Source organism: Phyllostomus hastatus, unplaced genomic scaffold, assembly GCF_019186645.2.
Source record: "Phyllostomus hastatus isolate PE091 unplaced genomic scaffold, TTU_PhHast_1.1 phas_contig_40, whole genome shotgun sequence".
NCBI lineage: Eukaryota > Metazoa > Chordata > Mammalia > Chiroptera > Phyllostomidae > Phyllostomus > Phyllostomus hastatus.
This window is the reverse complement of record NW_025333872.1, coordinates 99,080,421-99,100,644: the sequence shown is the minus strand read 5'-3', so window position 1 is coordinate 99,100,644 and position 20,224 is coordinate 99,080,421. Positions and strand designations below refer to the sequence as shown.

The 20,224-nt window shown below is 67.5% G+C and overlaps 1 protein-coding gene across 4 annotated transcripts; it reads right to left on the bottom strand.

The window, feature by feature from the left end:
* Nucleotides 1-1,730: 1,730 nt before the first annotated feature.
* Nucleotides 1,731-18,833, bottom strand: CCR6 (C-C motif chemokine receptor 6). 4 transcript variants are annotated; one of them, XM_045843690.1, is made up of 4 exons: nucleotides 18,815-18,833; nucleotides 11,081-11,162; nucleotides 3,026-3,130; nucleotides 1,731-2,920 (listed from the first exon to the last, which is right to left on the bottom strand). In XM_045843690.1, exons 3-4 carry the CDS (start codon nucleotides 3,032-3,034, stop codon nucleotides 1,784-1,786), a joined length of 1,146 nt encoding a protein of 381 aa, XP_045699646.1. In that variant the 5' UTR covers nucleotides 3,035-3,130; nucleotides 11,081-11,162; nucleotides 18,815-18,833; the 3' UTR covers nucleotides 1,731-1,783. The 4 variants fall into 4 exon arrangements, with proteins under 4 accessions (XP_045699646.1, XP_045699645.1, XP_045699647.1 ...); XM_045843689.1 differs by lacking the exon at nucleotides 18,815-18,833 and adding an exon at nucleotides 18,590-18,695; XM_045843691.1 differs by lacking the exon at nucleotides 18,815-18,833 and adding an exon at nucleotides 18,425-18,525.
* Nucleotides 18,834-20,224: the final 1,391 nt, after the last annotated feature.

The following is a 20,224-nucleotide window of genomic DNA, read 5'->3' as shown; positions in this document are numbered from 1 at the left end:
GGACCCCGAGGAGCAGGGGACGGTCGTGGAAAGGGGACCCGAGAACCGTGGAAGGACGGTCCCCGGGCTCCCGCACAGGAGCCCACCCCGCACAGCCCTGCACCCGTGGGAGTCGGCTGTGGTGTGGCCACCCCGTCACCGACCTGCCGACTGACCCGACGCCTGCGGCAGCCAGAGGAGAGCGGTCACGGAATGCAGGGGAGCGGGTAGCACGCGTTAGAAACACCTTTATTCACTGTGGCGGAGACTCTGAGAGGCTGCTGCCTACAGAGGGAAGCAAGCATCTGTCCTCGGGAGACGGGAGTCGCTCGGACGCGCCCGTGTCCCGGCCGTGCCAGGCGCCCCGACGTCGCCGAGCCGGCTGGGAGCGTGGCTCACCTCCCGAGACCACGTCTGCCCCGCCACGGTCCCACGGAGAGCGGCGTCGGGGGGCCGCCCCCTTCGCTTTGGCTTCGGAGCCGGCCGCTCACAGGCTCGAAGGACTCGGGGTCCCTGCACACCGCGGCCCCCAAGACCGGACGCCACGGCCGGAAGCCAGCCTCTGCTCCACCTGCGAATCCCGGCGTGGCCTGGCGGAGCCAGCACGGCGCCCGGAGATGCAGACTCTGAGTCCCAGACATGGCGCCGAGTTTCGTACGGGGACGTAAAGCTCACGAGGACAAGGGGGCTCCGAGGACACGGCCGTCAGCCCGGGACACGCCGGCACTCCCCACAGGCCCGGCCCCTTGCAGCAGGCCGGCGCGGTCCCTGTCATGTCCCTGCCGTGTCCCCGTACTTACACGGCACGCTGCCCAGCACCGGCTCCGCGAACTCCCTGGGCGCGGAGGAGAGCAAGGAGGCCTGACTCCTCACGGGCCCGGGTCCCAGGCGGGACCGCTTCGGGGACGGCCGGCAGCCGGCCCCGCCCCCGTCCCCCGAGGAAGGGGACGCACGTCCCTCTGTCTGTCCTCAACCCCGTTTCCCTGCTCTCTTCCCAGCAGCGCCCCGGGGATGAACGGCTTCTCACACCTGACACCGTGAGCGGCACTGCCGGCTCCAGTTTCGTTATGACGCGCTAAGCAAATATCTCTTGAGGCCCCCGGGTGCTGGCTGGGAGCCGTGGGCACCTGTCTTCCCAGAGCTCTCGGCCTGATGGGCCTCGGCAGGGACCGCCGGCTACGGGGACACGCCGCGGCCAGCTTCCACTCACTCTCCCGCGGGCCTGGGCTGTGGGGACAGCACTCACTCACACCCACACGGCCGCCACCCCCGCCCCCACCGCCGAGGGCACCGCGGGGCGTGAGCTGCTTCTGCGCAGCTGCCGCAGACGGGCCGGCGGGGGGAGGGGGATGGAATCTGGGACCTCTCCCCGAGAACAAGCAGCGTGTGGGCTTTCATTTCTTTGTTTGTTTTGTGTTTTCTGTTCTGGTTTTTCAAGCTACTTGATTTTTTTTTTCCTGACTGGAAGCAGCTGCGGCCTATGACGGCTTCACCCATGTTTCTGAAAACGTTCGTGTTTGTAAATAAGTCCCCCCAACTCCGTGTTTCCCCAGGCCCGTCTGGAGGGGTGCCGGCTGTGGAGTACGGCCGCGTCGCCGTGTCTCCAGCCGAGAAAATCTGGGAAGCGCTACTGCCAGAGCCCACCCCCCACCCCCACCCCCTGGAGAGGGGCCCCGCCCGGGCCCCCCCGCAGTCCGGGGCCCACGGGGAAGACACCGCGAGCCTCCCCACCCCCCGTCCACATTCCCCCGCATCCAGGCACCGTGCACGCGTGCGAGGGCGTGCCCCCGTGGCGCGGGGCGCGTCACATGGTGAAGGAGGAGGCATTGTCGTTGTCCGCGGTCTCGCTGTTCTGCCTGGAGGCGAAGGTGTCGGACTGCATCTTGGAGCAGGAGAAGCCGGGGGACTTCTGGCCCCGCCGCACGCACAGTAGGCCCTTCATGATGCGCAGGAAGTAGCCCCGGAACTTCTGGCCGACGAAGGCGTACAGCACGGGGTTCAGGCAGCAGCGCAGGAAGGCCAGGGCCTCCGTGCCCTGCCGGGCATAGCCCAGCAGCTTCTCCCCGCGGCAGGAGCGGCCCATGCTGCCCAGGTTGGCCGCCGTCACCAGCAGCACCAGGTTGTGGGGCACCTGGCAGACCAGGAAGACCAGCACGACGGCCAGCACCACGCGGATGGCCCGGTGCCGCTTCGCGTTCTGGGCGCGCAGCAGGGTGCGGACGATGAGCAGGTAGCAGACGACCATGAACACCAGCGGCACGAAGAAGCCGAAGAACAGCTGCAGGCCCAGCATGAGCAGCTTCCAGTGCAGCGGCTCGGACACGCCGGCATACCGCGGCTCGCACACGTAGCTCTGCCGCCCGCCGTCCGGCACGGGGCCCGGCGCCGGGTACTTCTGGTAGAAGACGAAGGTGGCCACGGAGATGAACACCGACACGGCCCACACGGCCAGGCAGATGCCGCGGCGGTGCGCCAGCGCCCGGGCCCGCAGGCGGAAGGACCTGGTGGCCTGCACGATGGCCACGTAGCGGTCCAGGCTGACGCAGGCCAGCAGCAGCATGCCGCAGTAGAAGTTGACCGAGTGCATGCCCCGCACCAGCTTGCACGTGGCGCTGCTGAACAGCCACTGGTCGGCCGCGTGCGTGGCCGCCAGGAACGGGAGCGTGAGGACCGAGAGGATGTCCGCCACGGCCATGTTCAGCAGGTACACGTCGGTCATGGACTTGGCCTTCTTGTAGAAGGCGAAGGTGACCACCACCAGCACGTTGCCCAGGAGGCCGCAGACGCATATCAAGGAGTATGCGACGGGCACGAACAGCCTGGAGAAGGCCCTGACCTCCTCCAGGGAGCACAGCAGGTTGTCACTTGGGCCCCAGGACCAGTAGTCCTCAGTGGTGCCGTTGCCCCCGTCCTCGAGGTACTCGGTGTACGCCTCCAGCTCCTGAGGGGCGAGCAGAGGCAGAGTGAACTGGGGCATGCGTCTCCGACCGCCCCCGCAACCCGCCGAACTCGCCTGCCCGCCCGCCCGAACCCGGCGGGGACTCACCGCGGCCATCGTGCTGCTGGGCGGGGATCTGGGCAGGGCCTGACGCAGGAGGGCGGGCACTTGGACCCTCGGCCGGCCGGCGGAGCTAACAGGAGACAGGGGAGCCTACGCAGGAAAGGAAGCCGGGGACGCTGAGGTCAAAGCTGGGTTCCGGGAGAGCCGGGGACTGGGGTGCCGGCGGGGGAAACCGCCCACTCCCAGCAGGGGCGGCACCCCCCCGCAGGCGGGGCCGGGAGGCACAGCTCTGGGGCTCCGAGGGCCCCGCCGACCGCGACGAGCCGGCCCCTGATCCACGGCGTGAGCGGGGTGACGCCCGCCCAGCCGCAGCCTTGGGTCCGCCCAGCCGTCTCCGCGCGAAGTTCGGCTGAAGCCCCTTCCACAGGACCCCCCGGACCAGGGATGCAGAGGGGAAGACAGACCCAAAACGTCTGTGACTCCCAAATCGTCCACAGTGCAGCCCCGCCACTTCCACTGGGTGGGGGGGGCGCGAGAATGCCGCCAGGGCGTCTTTAAGCTTGTGTGTGCGGGTGACTCTCAAGACAAACTGACCAGACACTCCGACCTGGAAGGCGGCAGGGATACGCCTACTTGTAAAAAGCTGTGGATGCGTCCCACGCACACTCTGTCTGCAGCCACTCGTCTGCCGGCGGACGCAGCAACACCCTCACAAGCCGGAGCGCGGGGAGAAGGTCAGGGCCAGCACGATCGGGAGAGGCTGTGAGGACAGACCCGCTCGGGGTCCTTGGAGACAGCAGCAGGGGCGGGCGGGGGGACACCCCGCAGGTGACCAGGGCCGCTGCTGCCGCGAAGGAGCACCGAGCCCCCCCCACGCCTGTGGAGCGGGGCGACCGGCCGGCCCGCCGACTGGACAGCTGCACCAGCCCCGCGGAGCAGGCGGTGGGCCGGGGCGCCAGGAGGGTGCTGCACCGCCCCGCCCCGGCTCTGGGACCTCACGCCGAGAGCAGGGGGATCGCCGGCGCAGAGAGCGCACTCCGGCTGAGCTGGGGGGGCAGGGTCAGATTCCGGGGAGGCCGGGGCAGCTGAGCTCCGCAGAGTGAGGTAGGAGGAGGGGCCCCACTCTCCCAGCGCGCTCAGGCGCCGGTGGTGCTCTCCAGCAGCGAGGCCCTTGACGGCGATACAGGTGGCGCTCCCGGCGTGCCGCCGCACACCCACGGACGACAGCACGTGGGAACGTGACCCGCACGCGCGCCGGGGAGCCGAGACGAGTGTGTGACTCTCGGTGCCGTGGGGCGGAGGGGCTGGAGCCGCCCTCAGTGTGCCCGCGCTCAAACCGGCGACACGTCACCCGTGGAAGTCACACGTCCGTGGAGTTTACTACATGTCAGCGGCCCACGGTTCCCCCCACACACACGCAGGGACGGCGGGTGTGACGGGTCCGAGGGGGGGCCCGCGGGGGCCTGGGGAGGCGCAGAGGCTCGTGGGCCCCGGGGAGGGGGGGGTGCGGACAGTGGGAAGGAGGGGCAGCGGCGGGCGGGGAAGGCATGAAGTGGGGGGAGGGGGCTGGGACCACCTTGGGGACCGAGAGACGGGACCGCTTCGGACCCCGCGCCGAGGGGAGGGGCCTCCAGCGTTCCTTAGCGAGGCGGGCGCGGGGCTGGCGCAGGCGGCATTCACGCCCCACGGAGGCGGGGTCCCCGCTGAGGGGCGCGGGGTGGGGCGGCCGGCGAAGGCCGAGCGGGTGGCCAGCGCTGTGCCTGGCTGACACCCCTCCGAAGGGCAACCCCTCCGGCCCCCAGCCGCCCCCCGCGTGCACGACACGTCACCTTGTCTGACCTCAGACTCAACCCCGCTCCACACGCGTCCGGGAGACGCCCCTGAGCGCGGCCCCGAGGGCGCCCGGACCAACCGCCGCCAGGGACCCCTCAGACACGCCCGAGTGCTGCCGCGCGCGGTGGCCGTGGGGCACAGGGAGCAACAGGGCCTGGCCCCTGGGGACCAGAAGCGCAGCGTCGCGGAAGGCTCTGCCCTGCTCCGCGGGAGACGCCGCGCCTGCGCTCCCGACGGCGTCCATGGGGAGGCGCTGTTTCACTCCCCCTCGCCCCTGCCTGGCTGTGATGGGGACGGTCGTGAGAGACCCGCCCCCGTGGGGTGCCGGTTCCCCATTTCTCAGCGGTGGTGGCGGGGCTGCGGGGCGCAGACGACACGCAGGCAGGGGCAGTGACGGCATCGGGCGGCTGTGGCTCGGGGCTGGCACTCCCCGCAGCGGCCATGGTCACGTTACTCGGCTGCCAGTCGCTGGGCGTTCCTGGAAGTGATTCAGCCGCCGCGACCACCGCAGCACCACAAAGCTGCTTCGGGGAAATCAGGCCGGGGCCGCGGTGCCGCCACGGCCCGCGGGGAGGCTGGGGCACCTGCCGTGCCCCCGCACCGCCTCGGACCTGGAGCAGCGGCTGCCGGCTCCCGGGAGACGGGCTGCTCCTGCTGGGGGCGCCGTGCAGCGCAGACGGGGGAGGGGGGGGGGGACTCTTTGAAGCGGAGGGTTCTGGGCCCAGCCAGGTGGCACTGCGGGTTGGAGCGCCGCCCCTGTGCACCAGAGGTTTGGGGTTCCGTCCCCAGTCGGGGCACTTGCCTGGGCCCAGGTGGTGCCGGCGGAGACCCCGGAACTCAGGGTGCCCGGCCCCCGCCGCCGGTGCCCGCAGAGTCCCAGGGAACGGACCTGCGTAGACCCTCCCAAGCCCACCGGCAGAGAGCCCTTCGGGGTCTGCGTGCGGGAGCGGCCACTGGGCCTCGGAGGCGGGAGTGACAGGAGGACGGGGCGGGCGGGGCGCTCTCGGCCAGCGAGCATTTCCTGGCCGTGTGTCTCGTCAGCTCCCAGCCGTGGTTGTCGTGGCGACTGTGACGCATGACCACGTGCAGACTGCCGTGGATGGGGGGGCAGTGCAGCGCAGACACTGCAAGTCTGCGATTCCAGCTGAAAGGCGGGCGGGGACGCGGGGGCCAGGCGAAAGCACAGGTGGGTGTTCGCTTGGCGACGGCCCCGTGGCACCAGCCCTCACGGCCGCCCAGCGCGAGACCCTGACGGGGGTCTCTGCGTCCCCCGCCCTGGGCCGCCGTCAATCCTATCGACGTCGGGGACCGAACGAGAGGAGGCGAGCTCCCCGGGTCTGAAGGCGACGAGCAGCCCGGAAGTACCGGTGCGGTGCCGGAGGAGAGGGCCCACGGGCAAACCCTGGGCACGGACACCAGCGGCAGATGCGGTGCAGGGGGGGACACTCCGCCGGAGAACAGGAGGCCCCGCCCGGGGGCTCGGAGGTTCTCCCCCCCGGGGGCTGGGAGGGTCCACTCCCGGGTGGAAGCGGAGCAGGGGTCTGAAGAGGGTCCTCAGCGCTCGGTGAGGACAAGGGACCTCCCACGTGACAGCGTGCGGCAGCGCTGGGAGGTCGGCGACCCCCGCCCACCCCTGGGACCTGTAGCAGGTGCCGCTATGGGGCAGCAGGAGCCCTGCCAGCGGGACCGAGGGGACCCACCTGGAGAGGGGCAGGCCCGCACCCTCCAGGCAGCCCGAGGCGGCTGTGAGCTCTCAAAGTGGGGACTCTGTCCCGGCTGAGATGGGGGAGGAGAAGCGGGGGGAGATAGCCGGGGCGGGGGGGGGGATGGGAGATCCGAAGCGTGAGCGGGTGTCTGTCTGCTGCCGCCGCTGTGTCGTCACCGCAGGTCACGCGACCGGGAGGGTCCTGGGAGCTGGGACAGGCCCCCTGCGGACAGTCTGCATGCGGACGGGAGTCTGGGGCCTCCAGCCACAACAGCTGAACCGCGGCAACAGCCTGCCCGAGCCGGGACAAGCCGCCCCTTTCAGAAGCTCCAGGAGGAGCCCGGCCCTGCCGGCTCCTGGGTGCCAGGCCGCGACGAGACCTGGGCCAGGCTTTGGCCCGCAGAGCTGCCGGGCACCACGTTTGGTTGTTTCAGCTGCTGCATCGGTGGCGGCTTCTGGTGGCCTCGGTCCATAGAAAAGGGAGCGAACTGCTGAAACTGTGCACGCAGGCCGCAGTGTGGGGGCTGCTGGGGCTGGGGGTACACGGCGACTGAATGGGCATGGGAAAAAACACAATAAAGATTAAAGCAAAAAAGATAATAAAATAAGAAACTACCAAAAAAAAGCCTGAGCGTTCAGAACGCGGCAGGAGCAGCCCCGTCCCCCTGCGGGGTCAGACGACAGCGACGCCCAGTGACGCTGGAACCGGCCGAAGCAAGGGGCTGACGGTGACGGAAACCGCTGGGTCCAGACCTGGGGGTGTTCGGCCCTAAAAAAAGTGACGGGCAGGTGATGAATGAGGCCGTCAGCTACTCGCTGTCATTTGAAAGAGGGTCTGGACTCCCCCCACCAGCCCCCCAAGGGTGAGAAGACGCTGGCACAGAGACCGCAGAGAAAGAATTGGCCTCGCAGTGGACAGACTGTCTGGACGCCTCTCCACCAAGGGCGCGGGCTGTCCTGCAGGATGGCCAGCTCCCTGCCAGGCCCAGGGGCGAGTTCCAGAGGGGCAGGAGGTGGAAACAAGGCCGCCCCGACCGGCCGAGTCAGACTCCGTGGGCCCCGCTCTGCCTGGGGAGGAGGGTGAGTGACAGGCCGGGACACGCCCCTGCCCGCTGGGGTCAGCGGGACGAGCACCCCGGACCAGCCCTCCTGGGAAACACTCCAGTGGCATCTACGGGGTGGCGGGGGGAGACCTGGCCATGCGCCCGGGAAGTGCCTTGAGCCCCCTGTGCCTGGGCGTCCGGGCTGCTCATCGCACGGGAGCCTGGACGTGGCGGGCTGCTGGCCACGGTCCGTGGAGGCTGCCGGAGCCAAGCTCCCAGGCCCCGTCCAGCTGCCGTGGCCTGGCGACAGAAGCAGGGAGCCTTGGAGAAGAACGTTTTCACATGGACGGCCGAGGTGCCCAGCGTCCTTCCGCAGCCTGGACCCGCTACCAGTGAGCGAGCGTGTCGGACGGTCAGGGCCCCTCCGGCCCAGGGGTGTTTCTGTGTGTGTGCCGGCGCCTGCCTGCATCTGCATGGCCTGAAGGCCGGCGAGAGGGGTGGTCCTGCACCCGTCCCCATGGCCGGGACGCACGGCCCTGCGAGGACTGGTGCATCACAGGGGACCTGGCTCCAAACAATGATGTATGGGGGACAGCCCAGCAATTAATTCTGCGTGAGTCCTCGGGGCGCGGGGGGCTTGGGTGGGAGCAAGGGCGGGAGGGGTGCTCCGGGTGAGGACGGCTGGGAACCGCTGACTGCACCCTCCTCCAGGGTCCACACCGCAGCCGGGGTCAACGGCCCTAGACCTCGGCTCCAGGAGCTCCCCCCACCTCCTCACACGTGGTGTCTCCTGGGACACGGGGGACAGAGCACCCCGGGGGGAAGCTCCCTAACCCACCCGTGAAAGGACAGGCACAGGTGCCAGGCACACCCGCGGCTCGCCCACCAGCTCGCCCTCCGCGGTGCTGACCCTGGCGGCGCGGCGGGGCGTGTGCCCGGGGGGCAGGGATCCCCGGCCCTCAGGTGGCACGCAGGCCCCTGGGACAGTCTCTCTCGGGGACCACAGCCTGTCACCCAGAAACGCGGGAACAGAGTCGGTGGGCTCCCAGCCACCTCCCGGCCGGCCACCTTCTCATCTCAGACGCGCCTGGAAGCCGGCGCTCACGGAGAGACACGTCTCGGCGCCGCCTTGCTTCCCTCTCAGAGGCGCGGACGCTAAGGCGGCCCCTCGTGTCGCTGCTGCGTTTAAGGTGGGGGCGGGGCACACACGTCGCCTTCTCGGTGGCGGGCACGGGTCCGGGGCCCCGAGAACCGGACGTGTGCTGGTGAGGCACCGGGAACATGTCGGCGCCGCGCGCGCGTGAGAAGGACGCTGCTTGGAGAAAAACTTAGTGGCGACGTGATCAGAGCCGCGTTTTAAACGTGGTAGTTAAAACACTTCATCTTGCAATGAAATAACGTGGGTTTCTAGCATCGTTTCTGTTAGGCAGACAACGTCTCAGAGACGGCAAACTGGCGCATTCGCTCCAAAGTGAGAACAACGAGACCTGCCTGACATCAGGAGGGAGACAGCCCACTCCGTGCAGCCGAGGAAAAGCCCGTACGCTCCGCCTCTCCCCCCCGCCGCCCCTGGGCCTCCTGGCCTCTGCTTCGGCGAAACCCTTGGGACCTTGAGGCTTCGGGAGTCCCTGGTCCTGAGCAGGGGACCGGGGACAGGAGGGAGACCTCCAAGTCTGTAGCAGCAAGCGTCTTAGCTGGTGTCCGTTAAGGGACCACAGACCCTCAGGGCAGGGGAGTCGGCCATCAGCGCCCAGGTGGCTGGGTGGGGCCGGGCGCAGGGGGGGCGGGGGCCGAGAGCAGAGGAGGGGGCAGGGAAGGCTGCCAGGCCAACCCCAGCGGCTGGTCCGTGTGGCCGAGGGCAGCCTTACCCGAGAAAATTAAATATAGGAAAGATATCTTTAATAACAGTCGTGAAATACCATCAGCGAAGAAAATTGCGTTACATTTTTAGTTTAGACAGAGGTGATCACAAGTTTGTTTGTTAAAATTAAATCAAATCGGAAGACTTACAATCTGTGCTTCCTTTCCTGAATAGTGATACTGCAGGGCAACAGGGCGTGTGTGTGTGTTGTGTGCGCCAGCATGCCTGTATGCACATGTGCATGCATGTGCCGTGTGTGGGTGCATGTGCTAGCGTGCATGGGTGCACATGCATGTCCCATGTGCTCGTGCATGTGTGCACACATGTTTTGCACAGTCGCACGTGCATGTGTGCAGGTGTGGAGGCACACGTGTGTGCTGGGCGGTGGCCGCCAGGTGCTTTCTGGGCACGGGGACCACTGATCTCTATCTCTGGAACCTCAGGAAGCCTCCTGGGTGGGTACCGCGCCCCCTGCACCGACGGGAAGGCTGCAGCTCACCCACACGGCTGGGCTCCCCCCCCCGCCCCACCCCCACCCCGCCCGTGCATCATCTGCTGAGGGCCGTCCCGCGGGACCGAGAAACTGCCACGGGCCTTAGGTGACACGGCTCTGCTAAACCCGCCTGCGGAGCCCAGAACCGCGCACGCCGCGCCGGCCCGCGTTCAACGAGCACGCTCTCTCAGCTCTTAACTGAAGCCCCGGCCCCGCGCGGCCCGGCCCCTTTCAGAGGAGCGGCGGTGCGGCTGAAACCCCGGGCCGGCTTCCTTCTGCTTTTGAGCAAGAGCGGTTCACAAAGAAGGCTGAAGGTTTTTTCCAGTGATTTGTATATAGGTTGGTGGTTTCTTTTCTCTTGTGTTCGGTTCCTTCTGCCTCTTGGGAAGCCAGCTCTCACATTTTCTTTCTTATTTACAGAAAGTATCTCTTTAACCCTCCCCAGAACCACTGTGATTCACACTTTGCCTCCGTCTCTTTACAGCGCCGGCGTCTGGGGTGCCTGTTTTCCGCTCCCCTGCCGGCTTCGGGGGTCTCTGGCGGACCCTTCTAAAACCACTGGGAACCTTTCGTGGCCTCGAGAGCCTGACTTCACTGTCATCACCGCATTTGCACCTGCGATCAGAGATTCCCCGGGACCACACTGTTCCCCATAAACACGTCCCCCCCCGCCCCCGCGCAATTCCTCTCGGTTCTCCTCTCCAACCCCTTCCCTTGGACCCCCGCCATCCCACACAGCAGCTCCCAGCCTTGCTCTGCATCAACCACCTCCCGCAGTGCCTCCAAACCCTTCCTAGCTCAGCGCCCAGCTTCCCCAGCCCTCCTTGCGTCCTCGGTTAAACAAAAAATCACCTCCCCCTCTCTCTCTCTCTCTCTCTCTCGGCGATGCCCAGACCTCCCCCAGGCTCCAGGGAGAGGCGGTTAGAATGAGCGCTCTCACGGTCCCGGGCCGTTTCAGGGCCAGCGGACTTCTCGACAGCACAGCACCGCTACCAACACGGGCAGCACCACGCCGGGAAGCGCGTGCATCTCGGTGCAGGCCCAGGCCACCCGCCCGCGCTCTGGAATCTCTGCATGGAAGCAGTCCCGAGTCCGAAGGCCCTCCGGTGGGGGGACCAGAGACGCCGAGACGCTTCGGAAGGGGCGCAGGCGGCGCCGTGCTTACCTGAAGCCATGCCGGGGCCCACGGAGAATGGTTCGGTCACGCCTCCCGGTGATGCTCCAGGCGCCCGGCCGCCGGCGGGACTCTGAGGACAAGAGTTCCAGAGGTCATCAAGAAAAGTCAGCGAGAGACCAGAATGGGACAAAAGCAAATTGCTGAATTACCACTTCCTACTTAAGAGTAACGCCTCTCTGCCCAAACGCAGCTGGTTAACCATCCATATCCTGTAGGTTATGAAGCCACCACGTGACCCTGGACCGCCAGCTGAGCCAGCAGCAGTGGGACGAGCCCTGCCAGGCCCTCCGGACGGACGGACGGCTCCAGCAGGCCCCGCCCTGTACCTGGCCGTCCCTGACCGGCTGGCCGGCGGGGGAGGGGGGAATGTGGAAGTGCTGAGAGCCGGCCCCCCGGGGCTGTAGTTAGTGCGTGCGCAGCTGGTCCCTGGGGGCGGCGGGGGAGGCGCTGCTCCAGCCTCCCAGCGTCAAGGGGTGACCGGGCCGGGCCACGTCCTGTGCGCCTGGAGTGGCTCTTGATACACAGGAGCTGGTGGGACTGTGACTGGGTGGGGACAGGCGTCACCTGGACTTGCCGTGGCCGCCGTGCCGCAGGGCACACAAGCCCCAGATCGCTGTGCCGTACGCCCGAACCCGACGCAGTGCTCGGTGCCAATCACATCTCAGCGAAACACACACACAGGTCCCTAAAAGCAGGGGACAACCCAGCGGGTGCCCTGTCACTCGATATGACGAACGAAAGTTGGAAAGAGTAGGAGATGACTCACTCGGGGCCTCATCTTTAGGAGCAAGCAATTAAAAAAAAAAAAATTTAAAGAATCACAGAGGGGCTCACGACCCGGTGCAGCTGTGAATCAAGTCCCAGGGAAACGCCGAAGGTGCTGCAGCCACAGGCCCTGGGGGCCACACACTGTGGCGCCTGCCACCGGCGTGGGGCCACCTTTCAGGAGCGGAGCGCGGAGCAGCGGGGGGACAGGTCCCCCGGGAGGGACCCCCACCCCTGCATCTGCTCTGCCCCCGGACGGGAAGGGCGTCTGCAGGGACCTGGCCCCGCCCCGGGCCTGCCTCCCGCCCCAGCTGCCCTCTGGGCTCCCTGGCCCGCGTGGGGCCCGGAATGTTCTGGGCCCCGATATTCCTTCCGGGTTTCAAAGTGAAATCCAGCCCGCTGTGCCTGCCAGACACGGATATTCCAGAGGGCGACCGCGTGCACCGCACCACACACACACAGAGACACCTCCCCAGGCCGATCCCGTTCCGCCCTCCAGGAGCCCGCGCGGCCGGAAAACAGCGACGCGTGCATGACCATGAGCCTGCCGGGCCAGCCACACCCGGTGGCGTGTGTGCTCTGCCACTGGGGAGCCGGCAGTGGGGGCGTGAGGCGCGTCGAGGAGGCAGGGAGTGCCCCCCCCAGCCCCGGGCTGAGCGGCATCTGGGAAGGAGGAAGGGTGGGGCTCAGTCGGGGACACCTGGAATGTGGGGGGGGGCGAAATGTGGGAGGTGGGGGAGCAAACAGCAGGAGCAGGGAACCTGAGCGCTGCGGAGGGCGGGGCTGTGCTCGTGACCCTGGGCGGTGCTGTGACGGGCAGCAGGTGCACAGGACTGACGACCAGGGGGACACAGGGGGCAGGTGTGTCCACGGGCGGGGAACAGAGGCAGGACCGCCAGCTGACGCCTGGACGTCCCCTCAGTCCGTCTCACGGACCCTCACGACGAGCCTGGCCGGTGTCGGCGCCCCAACCTGGAACTCGGAGATGAAGCGACTTCCTCAAATCCACCCAGGCATGCCCTGAGGTGCCAGGGTTCAAAGCCACCCGGTCTGGTCCCAGAGGTCGTGCCTCTCTGGGATAAACGTGAAGAGGGAACGGCGTGGGGGAGACTTCCTGGAGAACCAGTCACGACCAGGATGAAGGGGAGAAACATGGATACCACATTTTCCATCCTGACCGGAACCGAGAAATCGGGGCTGGAAACTTATTTCTAGGTGGCTAACGAGTCTGTGCGCAGAGAAGGTGCAGAAACTGACCGAAGGGGAAGGAAATGAGTCTCATTTCGGGCGCACAGACTGCGGTGAGCCCGAGGTGCTATGTGGCTGGGGACGCCTGTCGGGACTACAGGGCCACGGCCGCCACAGATGAGTCTGTTCTCAAGTTCATCTCCGGGGGTCTGTCTCCTCAGATGGATACGAGTGGAAGTTAGAGGCTTGTAAAGGGTTAGGACGGCGATTAGAGACACACGCAGTGCGTCGCTCCCACAGGGTAGGCGCACAGGCACAGCTGCTGGGGTGGCGGCGGTGGTGATGATGGCAGTGATGGTGATGATGGTGATGGTGGTGATGATGGGGATGGTGGTGATGGTGGTGATGGGGATGGTGATGGTGGTGATGGTGGTGGTGGTGATGGTGGTGATGGGGATGGTGATGGTGGTGATGGCGATGGTGGTGGTGATGGTGATGATGGTGGTGATGGTGGTGGTGATGGTGGTGATGGTGATGATGGTGATGATGGTGATGGTGGTGATGGTGATGATGGTGGTGATGATGGTGGTGGTGGTGGTGATGGTGGTGATGGTGATGGTGATGGTGGTGATGGTGGTGATGGTGATGATGGTGGTGGTGGTGATGGTGGTGATGGTGATGATGGTGGTGGTGATGGTGATGATGGTGATGGTGATGGTGGTGATGGTGATGATGGTGGTGATGGTGATGATGGTGGTGGTGGTGGTGATGGTGATGATGGTGGTGGTGGTGGTGATGGCGATGATGATGGCGGCGGTGGCAGTGGAGTCTTACAGGGGAGCTCTAGCCAGAGGGTCAGGAGGTCATGCACAGAGGGATTGTAACCAATATGTGGACAGACGCTCTGGGAGCCTGCGCTTACACTCAGGCAACAGGGAACAAACAGCAGCCAGAAACGAGTGGCCATGAGAACAACGGGTCACTCAAAAATCGACCCAGCACTCCCAGGGCAGGCGCGGAGGCGGGTGCGGGGTGGGCGCTGGGGTCGGAACGCCAGCCTCTGCGTGCCGTCATGGCGGCAGCCCGCAGCACTCGTGGAGGTCGGGCGTGCAGCGTGGGCGCCCGGGCAGAGGCTCCAGGGCAGGGCTGGCGGAGAACACCGAGGAACCAGGAGAACACAGTCGTAGAAAACTTTGTTCAAATCCCTGGCAGTGAGACTCAAGGGAGGAGAGAGCCCCAAAGCCCCAAACACGCATCCCGCTTGGCTGGTTCGGCCCTGGGCGTCGGTGGGCGCCCCGTGGCCCACGCCCGACCTTACCGGCAGTGGCGGCGGCCGACACTGCCCTCGTGGATGGTGCCTCCTCGGATACCCGGAGCTCCGGTTTCCTGACTCAAGGCCTTTTGTGCTGGGCCTTCAGGTGTGGCCCAGAAGGACAGAGGCGTACTGGACCCACGGAGCCTCCTCGGCCAATGAGTGGACACGACTCGCCCCCACACCCCCAGGGGAATGGGGGTCAGCACTTCACACTGGCGTTGACCTCCCGGCCCCTGGCCTGTGGGGCTGCCTGCGTCAGGGCGGACCACCACCCCGGCTGGCCTGGAGCGCGAGTGCTTTCTGCGTTGCAGCAGCCTCCGCGCTAAAGCCAGGACCGTCCCGGGAAGACCAGGAGGTCGGCCGCCCGGGGTCTGGCAGGGAATGGCAGCACCGAGAATTGGGCGCCGGAGTCCTCCTCAGCCGGCTTTAGCACACCGTGGCGCCTCGTCACGGAGCGCGATCCGGGGGCTGCAGGGCCCGAGGAGGCAGAGCGAGGAGGTGGGCCGGACGGCAGTGCACAGGGTCCCCCCCCCCCACCGTGGGCGAGGAGCCCCGGTGGAGGAGGAGGAAGGCCTCACCATCGCGGCACCGGGAGGGAAGCTCAGGCGGAGCACGTGACGGTGCGGGGGGATGGTTTTGCCAGCGTGGGGACGGCTCTGGACGTGGCCGGCCGCCCCGTGTGGGCCCAGTGGCCACCCCTCCCTCCCCGATGGGCTGCGGGGCCCGGGCCGCAGACTGGACAGCAGGTCGCTGCTCCGTGAGCGGGGGCCGGAGGGTCAGCCCAGGAGGGCCGCCTGACCTGGGGCGCAGAGAGCTGGGGGGCCGTGGCGGAAAGAGAAAGCCGGGCTGGAGAGCTGGGGCTGGCTGAGCGTGGCTGCGGGCGGCCAGGGCGGCCGAGAGGGTTCGGGGCCGAGGGAGGCAGCGTGAGAAAGTGTCCGCATGGCCTGCAAGGGACAGGAAGGGGGTGGGGAACCACCCCTCCCTACGCCTCCCCCAGAACGGGGGCGGGGGCTGGGGCCAGGGGCAGTCACGGAGGCGGATCCGGTTGGGCCGACGACACGCCTTCCTGGTCCCGCGCTGGGGCCTCCGCCGGGAGGAGGAGCGGAAGCTGGCCAGCATGCTGCGTGGGCCTCGTGAACACCGCCGTCCCCTCTCAAACTGCTGTTGGAGGCCCCAAACGGACACGCCTCGTCCTGACCGCACGTGCCAGACGCGGCCTTCTTCCTGCCACAGCTTGTGACGGCCGGTGGGGACCCGGCGGCAGGGTGCGAGAGGGGCCGTGCTGCTCTCCGGGGGCCCGGCCACGCGGGGGCCTTGCTCGAGTGGTGGCGGAGCCCCTAAGGACAGCGGAAGGACCCGCGACAGGCTCGCCCAGGCTCACCGCCGGGGACACAACGCCGACTCGGCAGCTCCCGCGCCCCTTGCCTGAGGGCTCCCAGAGCCGGCACAGGGCGGGAGGGGGGGGGGGCCGCGGTGGGGGGGGGCACAGCCCCGCGGAGCTCGGGAAGCTGGAGCCGCGGGACGGCCGCCCTAAGGAGACTGTGCCCGTCCATGAAAGGGCCCCAGGCAGCTCCGAGATGAGCACCCTGCAGAAGAGGCTTTGCTGGGACCGAGGAGCACCCCAGGCCCCTCATCCAGGGCGCCCCTCATCTCACCAGGACGGACGGGGCACAGGGACACAAAGGCCCCGCTCACCGGTTCCGCCGAATCCGGAGCTCGAGGGGCACCGACCCAGTGGGCCGGGCCCTGGGCCTCGGGCCACCTCGGAGCCTGGGGGGGGGGGGGGGCGGCGGGAGGGCTCCCTCTCGGACTCTCGGATGTCGGATGGGACGGAGGATGGGACGGAGAACGGTGGGGCGCCCGTGCGGCAGCTGCTGCCGTCTCAGAAGCGCGTGGGGAGGGACGCACAAGCCGCTCCATCCGTGTTGCGGAGTCCGAGGTGGCTCAGACCCAGGCTGGAGACCCAAGGAGCCGGCCGGTTTCACGGAGCTTTCGGTCAAGGATGCGTGCAAGACCGGTTTTCGAGCTGGCGAGAGTGCCGGCTCATCTGCCGGGGGGCGACCTGAAGGCCGCACACCCTCCGGAGCTGGGACCTCCGGCTGAGCGAGGGCGCCGATAGGAAAACCCGCGGGAAAGAGGCCGGGGCCCCGCCCTCCGGCCTGGAGGTGCGGGCGGGCCATGCGGGGGCGGCGGGCAGAGGGCCGGGGCCCGGGCCTCTCTGATCCCCACCGCACCCGCCGTGACCCAGATTCAGAGCCTTCGCTTTCGTTCTGCCTGACGGGGCGGCCCAGCTGTTCACGAAGGCGCCACCGAAGGGAGTGGGCGGCGCTGTGGTGCCAGGAGGGCCCTGGGGGCCCCGTGCTCGAGGAGGCAGCTGCCAGGGCGGTGTGGGGAGGGAAGGGGCCTGCCCACCCTGGGCCCACCCGTGTGGAAAGAACACAGCAGCAGGAGCACCCTCGGGCACACGGACCCCTTTGGGCCGAGGTTTCCTGCACCTTCGGAACGGTGCCTGCGCACCCTGCGTGTACAACCACCTCCCCCGGGGTGAGGTGCAGGGTCGGACTGAGCGGGCCTGGGGTGCAGACTGAGAGCCTGCTTGGGAGACCGTGCTCGGGCAGAAGGGTCTAGAAGGCCCCAGCTCAGTGCATGTCACTTCTAACCCCTCAAGCTCGTCCTCCACCTGCCCCGGGAACGGCAGAGGCTTGGGGGCAGGGAGCAGGCGGGGCGAGCACGGCCCCTGTGGTGCGGAACTCCGTCCTGGGGGAGAGGTGCTGATTGGACCCTCACGGGGCTGTGAGGGGTCGGCCCCCCGGTGCTCGGGGACCCCGTGCCCCCAGCTATGGGCAGCCTGGCTCTGCGCCTGTCCGCGAGCTGGGTGAGAGGCCACCAGCCCAGGGTCACCGTCACGGTGGCGGCCCGCCCGCAGCCTCTGCCGGTGGTCTTCACCTCGCTCCCCGCCTGCACCCCCTAACCTCTTCCTGCTTTCTCGTTCCGTTTCCTCTTGTGCCCGGCACCCTGCTCCTCGCTCTCCCCCCACGACAGAGGAGTGGGGCGAAGGAAGGGGGTGTGTTCTGAACTCCGACCCTCTCGGACGCGGGGCCGTGCGCCCCGCCCCTGCCCTGGACGCTGAGCCACGTCACAGGCACACGGCGACCTCGAACCCCCTTGTTCTCGGGGAGACGGGCTCCGAGTTCACTTGCATCCGAGGTGGACCATTTGCACTTTTAACCACGTCGAGTGTGAGCCCTGACCAATGAGGGGCCCCCTCGGGCACGTCTTCCAGCTGACCCGCCAGGGCCAGCCCTGCCTCCTGCCTGCGGGCCCCTCCTCTGCACCCAGAGGTGGCTCGGACACCAGGCACGGCTCACTGCTGCCTTCTGTGGCCCCAGGACAAGCACCCTGAGCTGCCCCGCCTGTACCGGGGGTTCGCGCCCTGTCCTCCATGGGCAGCGGCCCGGCCGGGCCCTCCGCGCCTGGCTCCAGTGCCCGCCCCTCCTGCCCCGCCCCTTCCAGGACGGTCCGGCCCCGCGCTGGGAAGCCCAGCGGGCCGCTGACCAGACCTGCCCCTAAAATAGCAGCCAGCACAGCTGCCTGTGCACCTGAGGCCTCCCCTGGGAGCAACTCGCGAGGCCTGGCAGGGCGTCAGGTGGCTATTTCGGCCGCAGGCCCTCTGCCTCTGCCCGTTTCCTCTTTCTCCGCCTTGCAGGCTCCACGGGACAGACAGGAGCCACCGGGCCAAGGGGGCTGGGGCTGGGGCTCACGCACCCTGGCTCAGAGAACACACGGATGAGACCAAAACAGACGCCTGCACTGTGACCTCACATAGATGCAAACGGCGTCTTAAACGGCGTGAATGCATTAGCCCACAGGCAGTGAAACTCACCACCGCCCGATTAACACTTTCACTCGGGAGACGGTGCTATCACCGCAGCTCCTTCCCGTGAATCACAGCACCCTGCCCTGAGCCTGGCTGCGAAGCCATCACGCCTGGGTGTGTCCCCCACAGGGGCCTGCCCTGCCCTGCCCTGCCCTGCCCTGCTCACCACAGCCACCCATCCACTCACACAGCCGGCCGCTCGCCCAGTCGGCAGTCAGCCGGCGTCTGACTCGGCCACACACGGTCCGCGACGTTCTTGCCTCCGAAGCGTAAGGCGGCAACGCGGCCCACGGAGGCGCCGCCGGCAGAGGCCGCGGCCTGCTCTAAGCTCCACGGCCAGACAACAACTCACTGTTTTCTCGGCCCACCGAGGCGAGGCTGCCACCCAGCCTTCCTCCTGAACTTCAGGTTCTGACGTCTTCCGAGTTCTCTTCCCGGTGGCAGCACGGCCGCCCCCCCCCCCCCGTGCAGACCTGCACTGCCCAGCCTCACACGCGTGCGTCCCAGAGCTGCGCGCCCACACGCCGGGCTGCGTGGCGAACCGACTCACCACAACTCCGATTCTCCCAGCACCTACCTCGGCGGGTAGAAAGGTGACACATAGGTGGAAGGGAGGGAGGAAGGAAGGCAGGCTTATGTAACTAGGTCACTTGATCATTTCAATTTTAGATGCAAATTTTTTGTGTGTGTTTCAGAATTATTCGTTGGTGGAACGTTTTTTTTTTATTCTGCCTTCTTGGAAATCCCAAGTTAATTAGAATGACAGTGAAGTTCTCCGAAAAGCTCCACGCCGTCCCCAGCTCCCGGGGTCGTCGACGGCCTCCATTTCTGCTCTTCAATGTGGGGCAGAAAGCCCAAAGCACCGCCTGGCGTGCGCCCTCCCGGGGAACCGAGCCAGGAGCCGGGAACGGACACTGCGGGTCTGCGATCGCCCGGGAGGCGGCGGAACCCACCTCGGGGGGGACACGCCACCTCAACGGTGTTGTGCTGCCCACTTGGCAGCCCCTGAGGCTCGGGCCACCTGCCCCCACACAGGGTGGCAGAGACCTGGCGTCCCCCAGCGTCCGGGGACCTGTCCGCGTGCATTTGGGAGCAGCCCCGTAATGTGAGGGGACCGAAGTCTGACGTGAGCATGAGTCAGATGACAAACGCCCCCAAGAAAAGTCCCAGATCTCAGCCCTTGCTAGGAAACCCCAGGCTGTGCGGGGCGGGGAGTGGGGGCAGCTCAGCCGCAGTCCGCCTCACGGGCGCAGAGTCATCGAGCGCCGTGTAAGGCCGACCGAAAAGCACTTCCCATCTCATCTCCTCACTGAACCCTGACGGGCGGGCCCGGTGATGTAGCTCACGGGTGGGAAGACGCCAGCACGAAAAGGAGTGAAGTGATCCGGTCAGGGGTGTCTGAACCTGCGTGTCCGGGTGCGGAAGCTAGACCAGGGTCTCCCGCGGCCCCGCACGTGCGCTCGGCCACTCATCAATTCCTGCAGCGAAACCCTGGCTGAGCGCCCACTGTGCGCTGGGCACTCTGCCAGGCTGAGCGCCCACTGCGCGCTGGGCACCCTGCCAGGCGAGAGGGCCCCGGGAGTGAAGGGGACGCGCTCTCCGGGAAGCCGGACCGCGAGCGAGACGAAGGAAAAGACACCTCGCGTGGCGGGCGAGGACGAGAAACATTGATCAGGGTGGGGCGGGCGGGCGGGGGCGGCTGAGGCCCCGGTTTTAAGCCGAGCGGACAGAACAGGGAGGGTTCCGGGAGGCAGCGCCGAGGGGCCCTGCGGTGGGAGTGAGCCAGGCGCGCCTCCAGAGGGGGACGTCTCGGGGTGGGTCCCCAGCCGGGGTGGCTGCAGCGAGCCCGAGGGGGGCGATGGGGGGGGTGAGGTCACAGGGGCGACGGGGGCCGGGTGTGAGGCCTCGCGGTCCACTGCGACTTCCCCTTCTCCTCCGGTCAACGGAGGCCAGAGGGAGGTCATCCCACTTCCACTTCAAGGAGGTG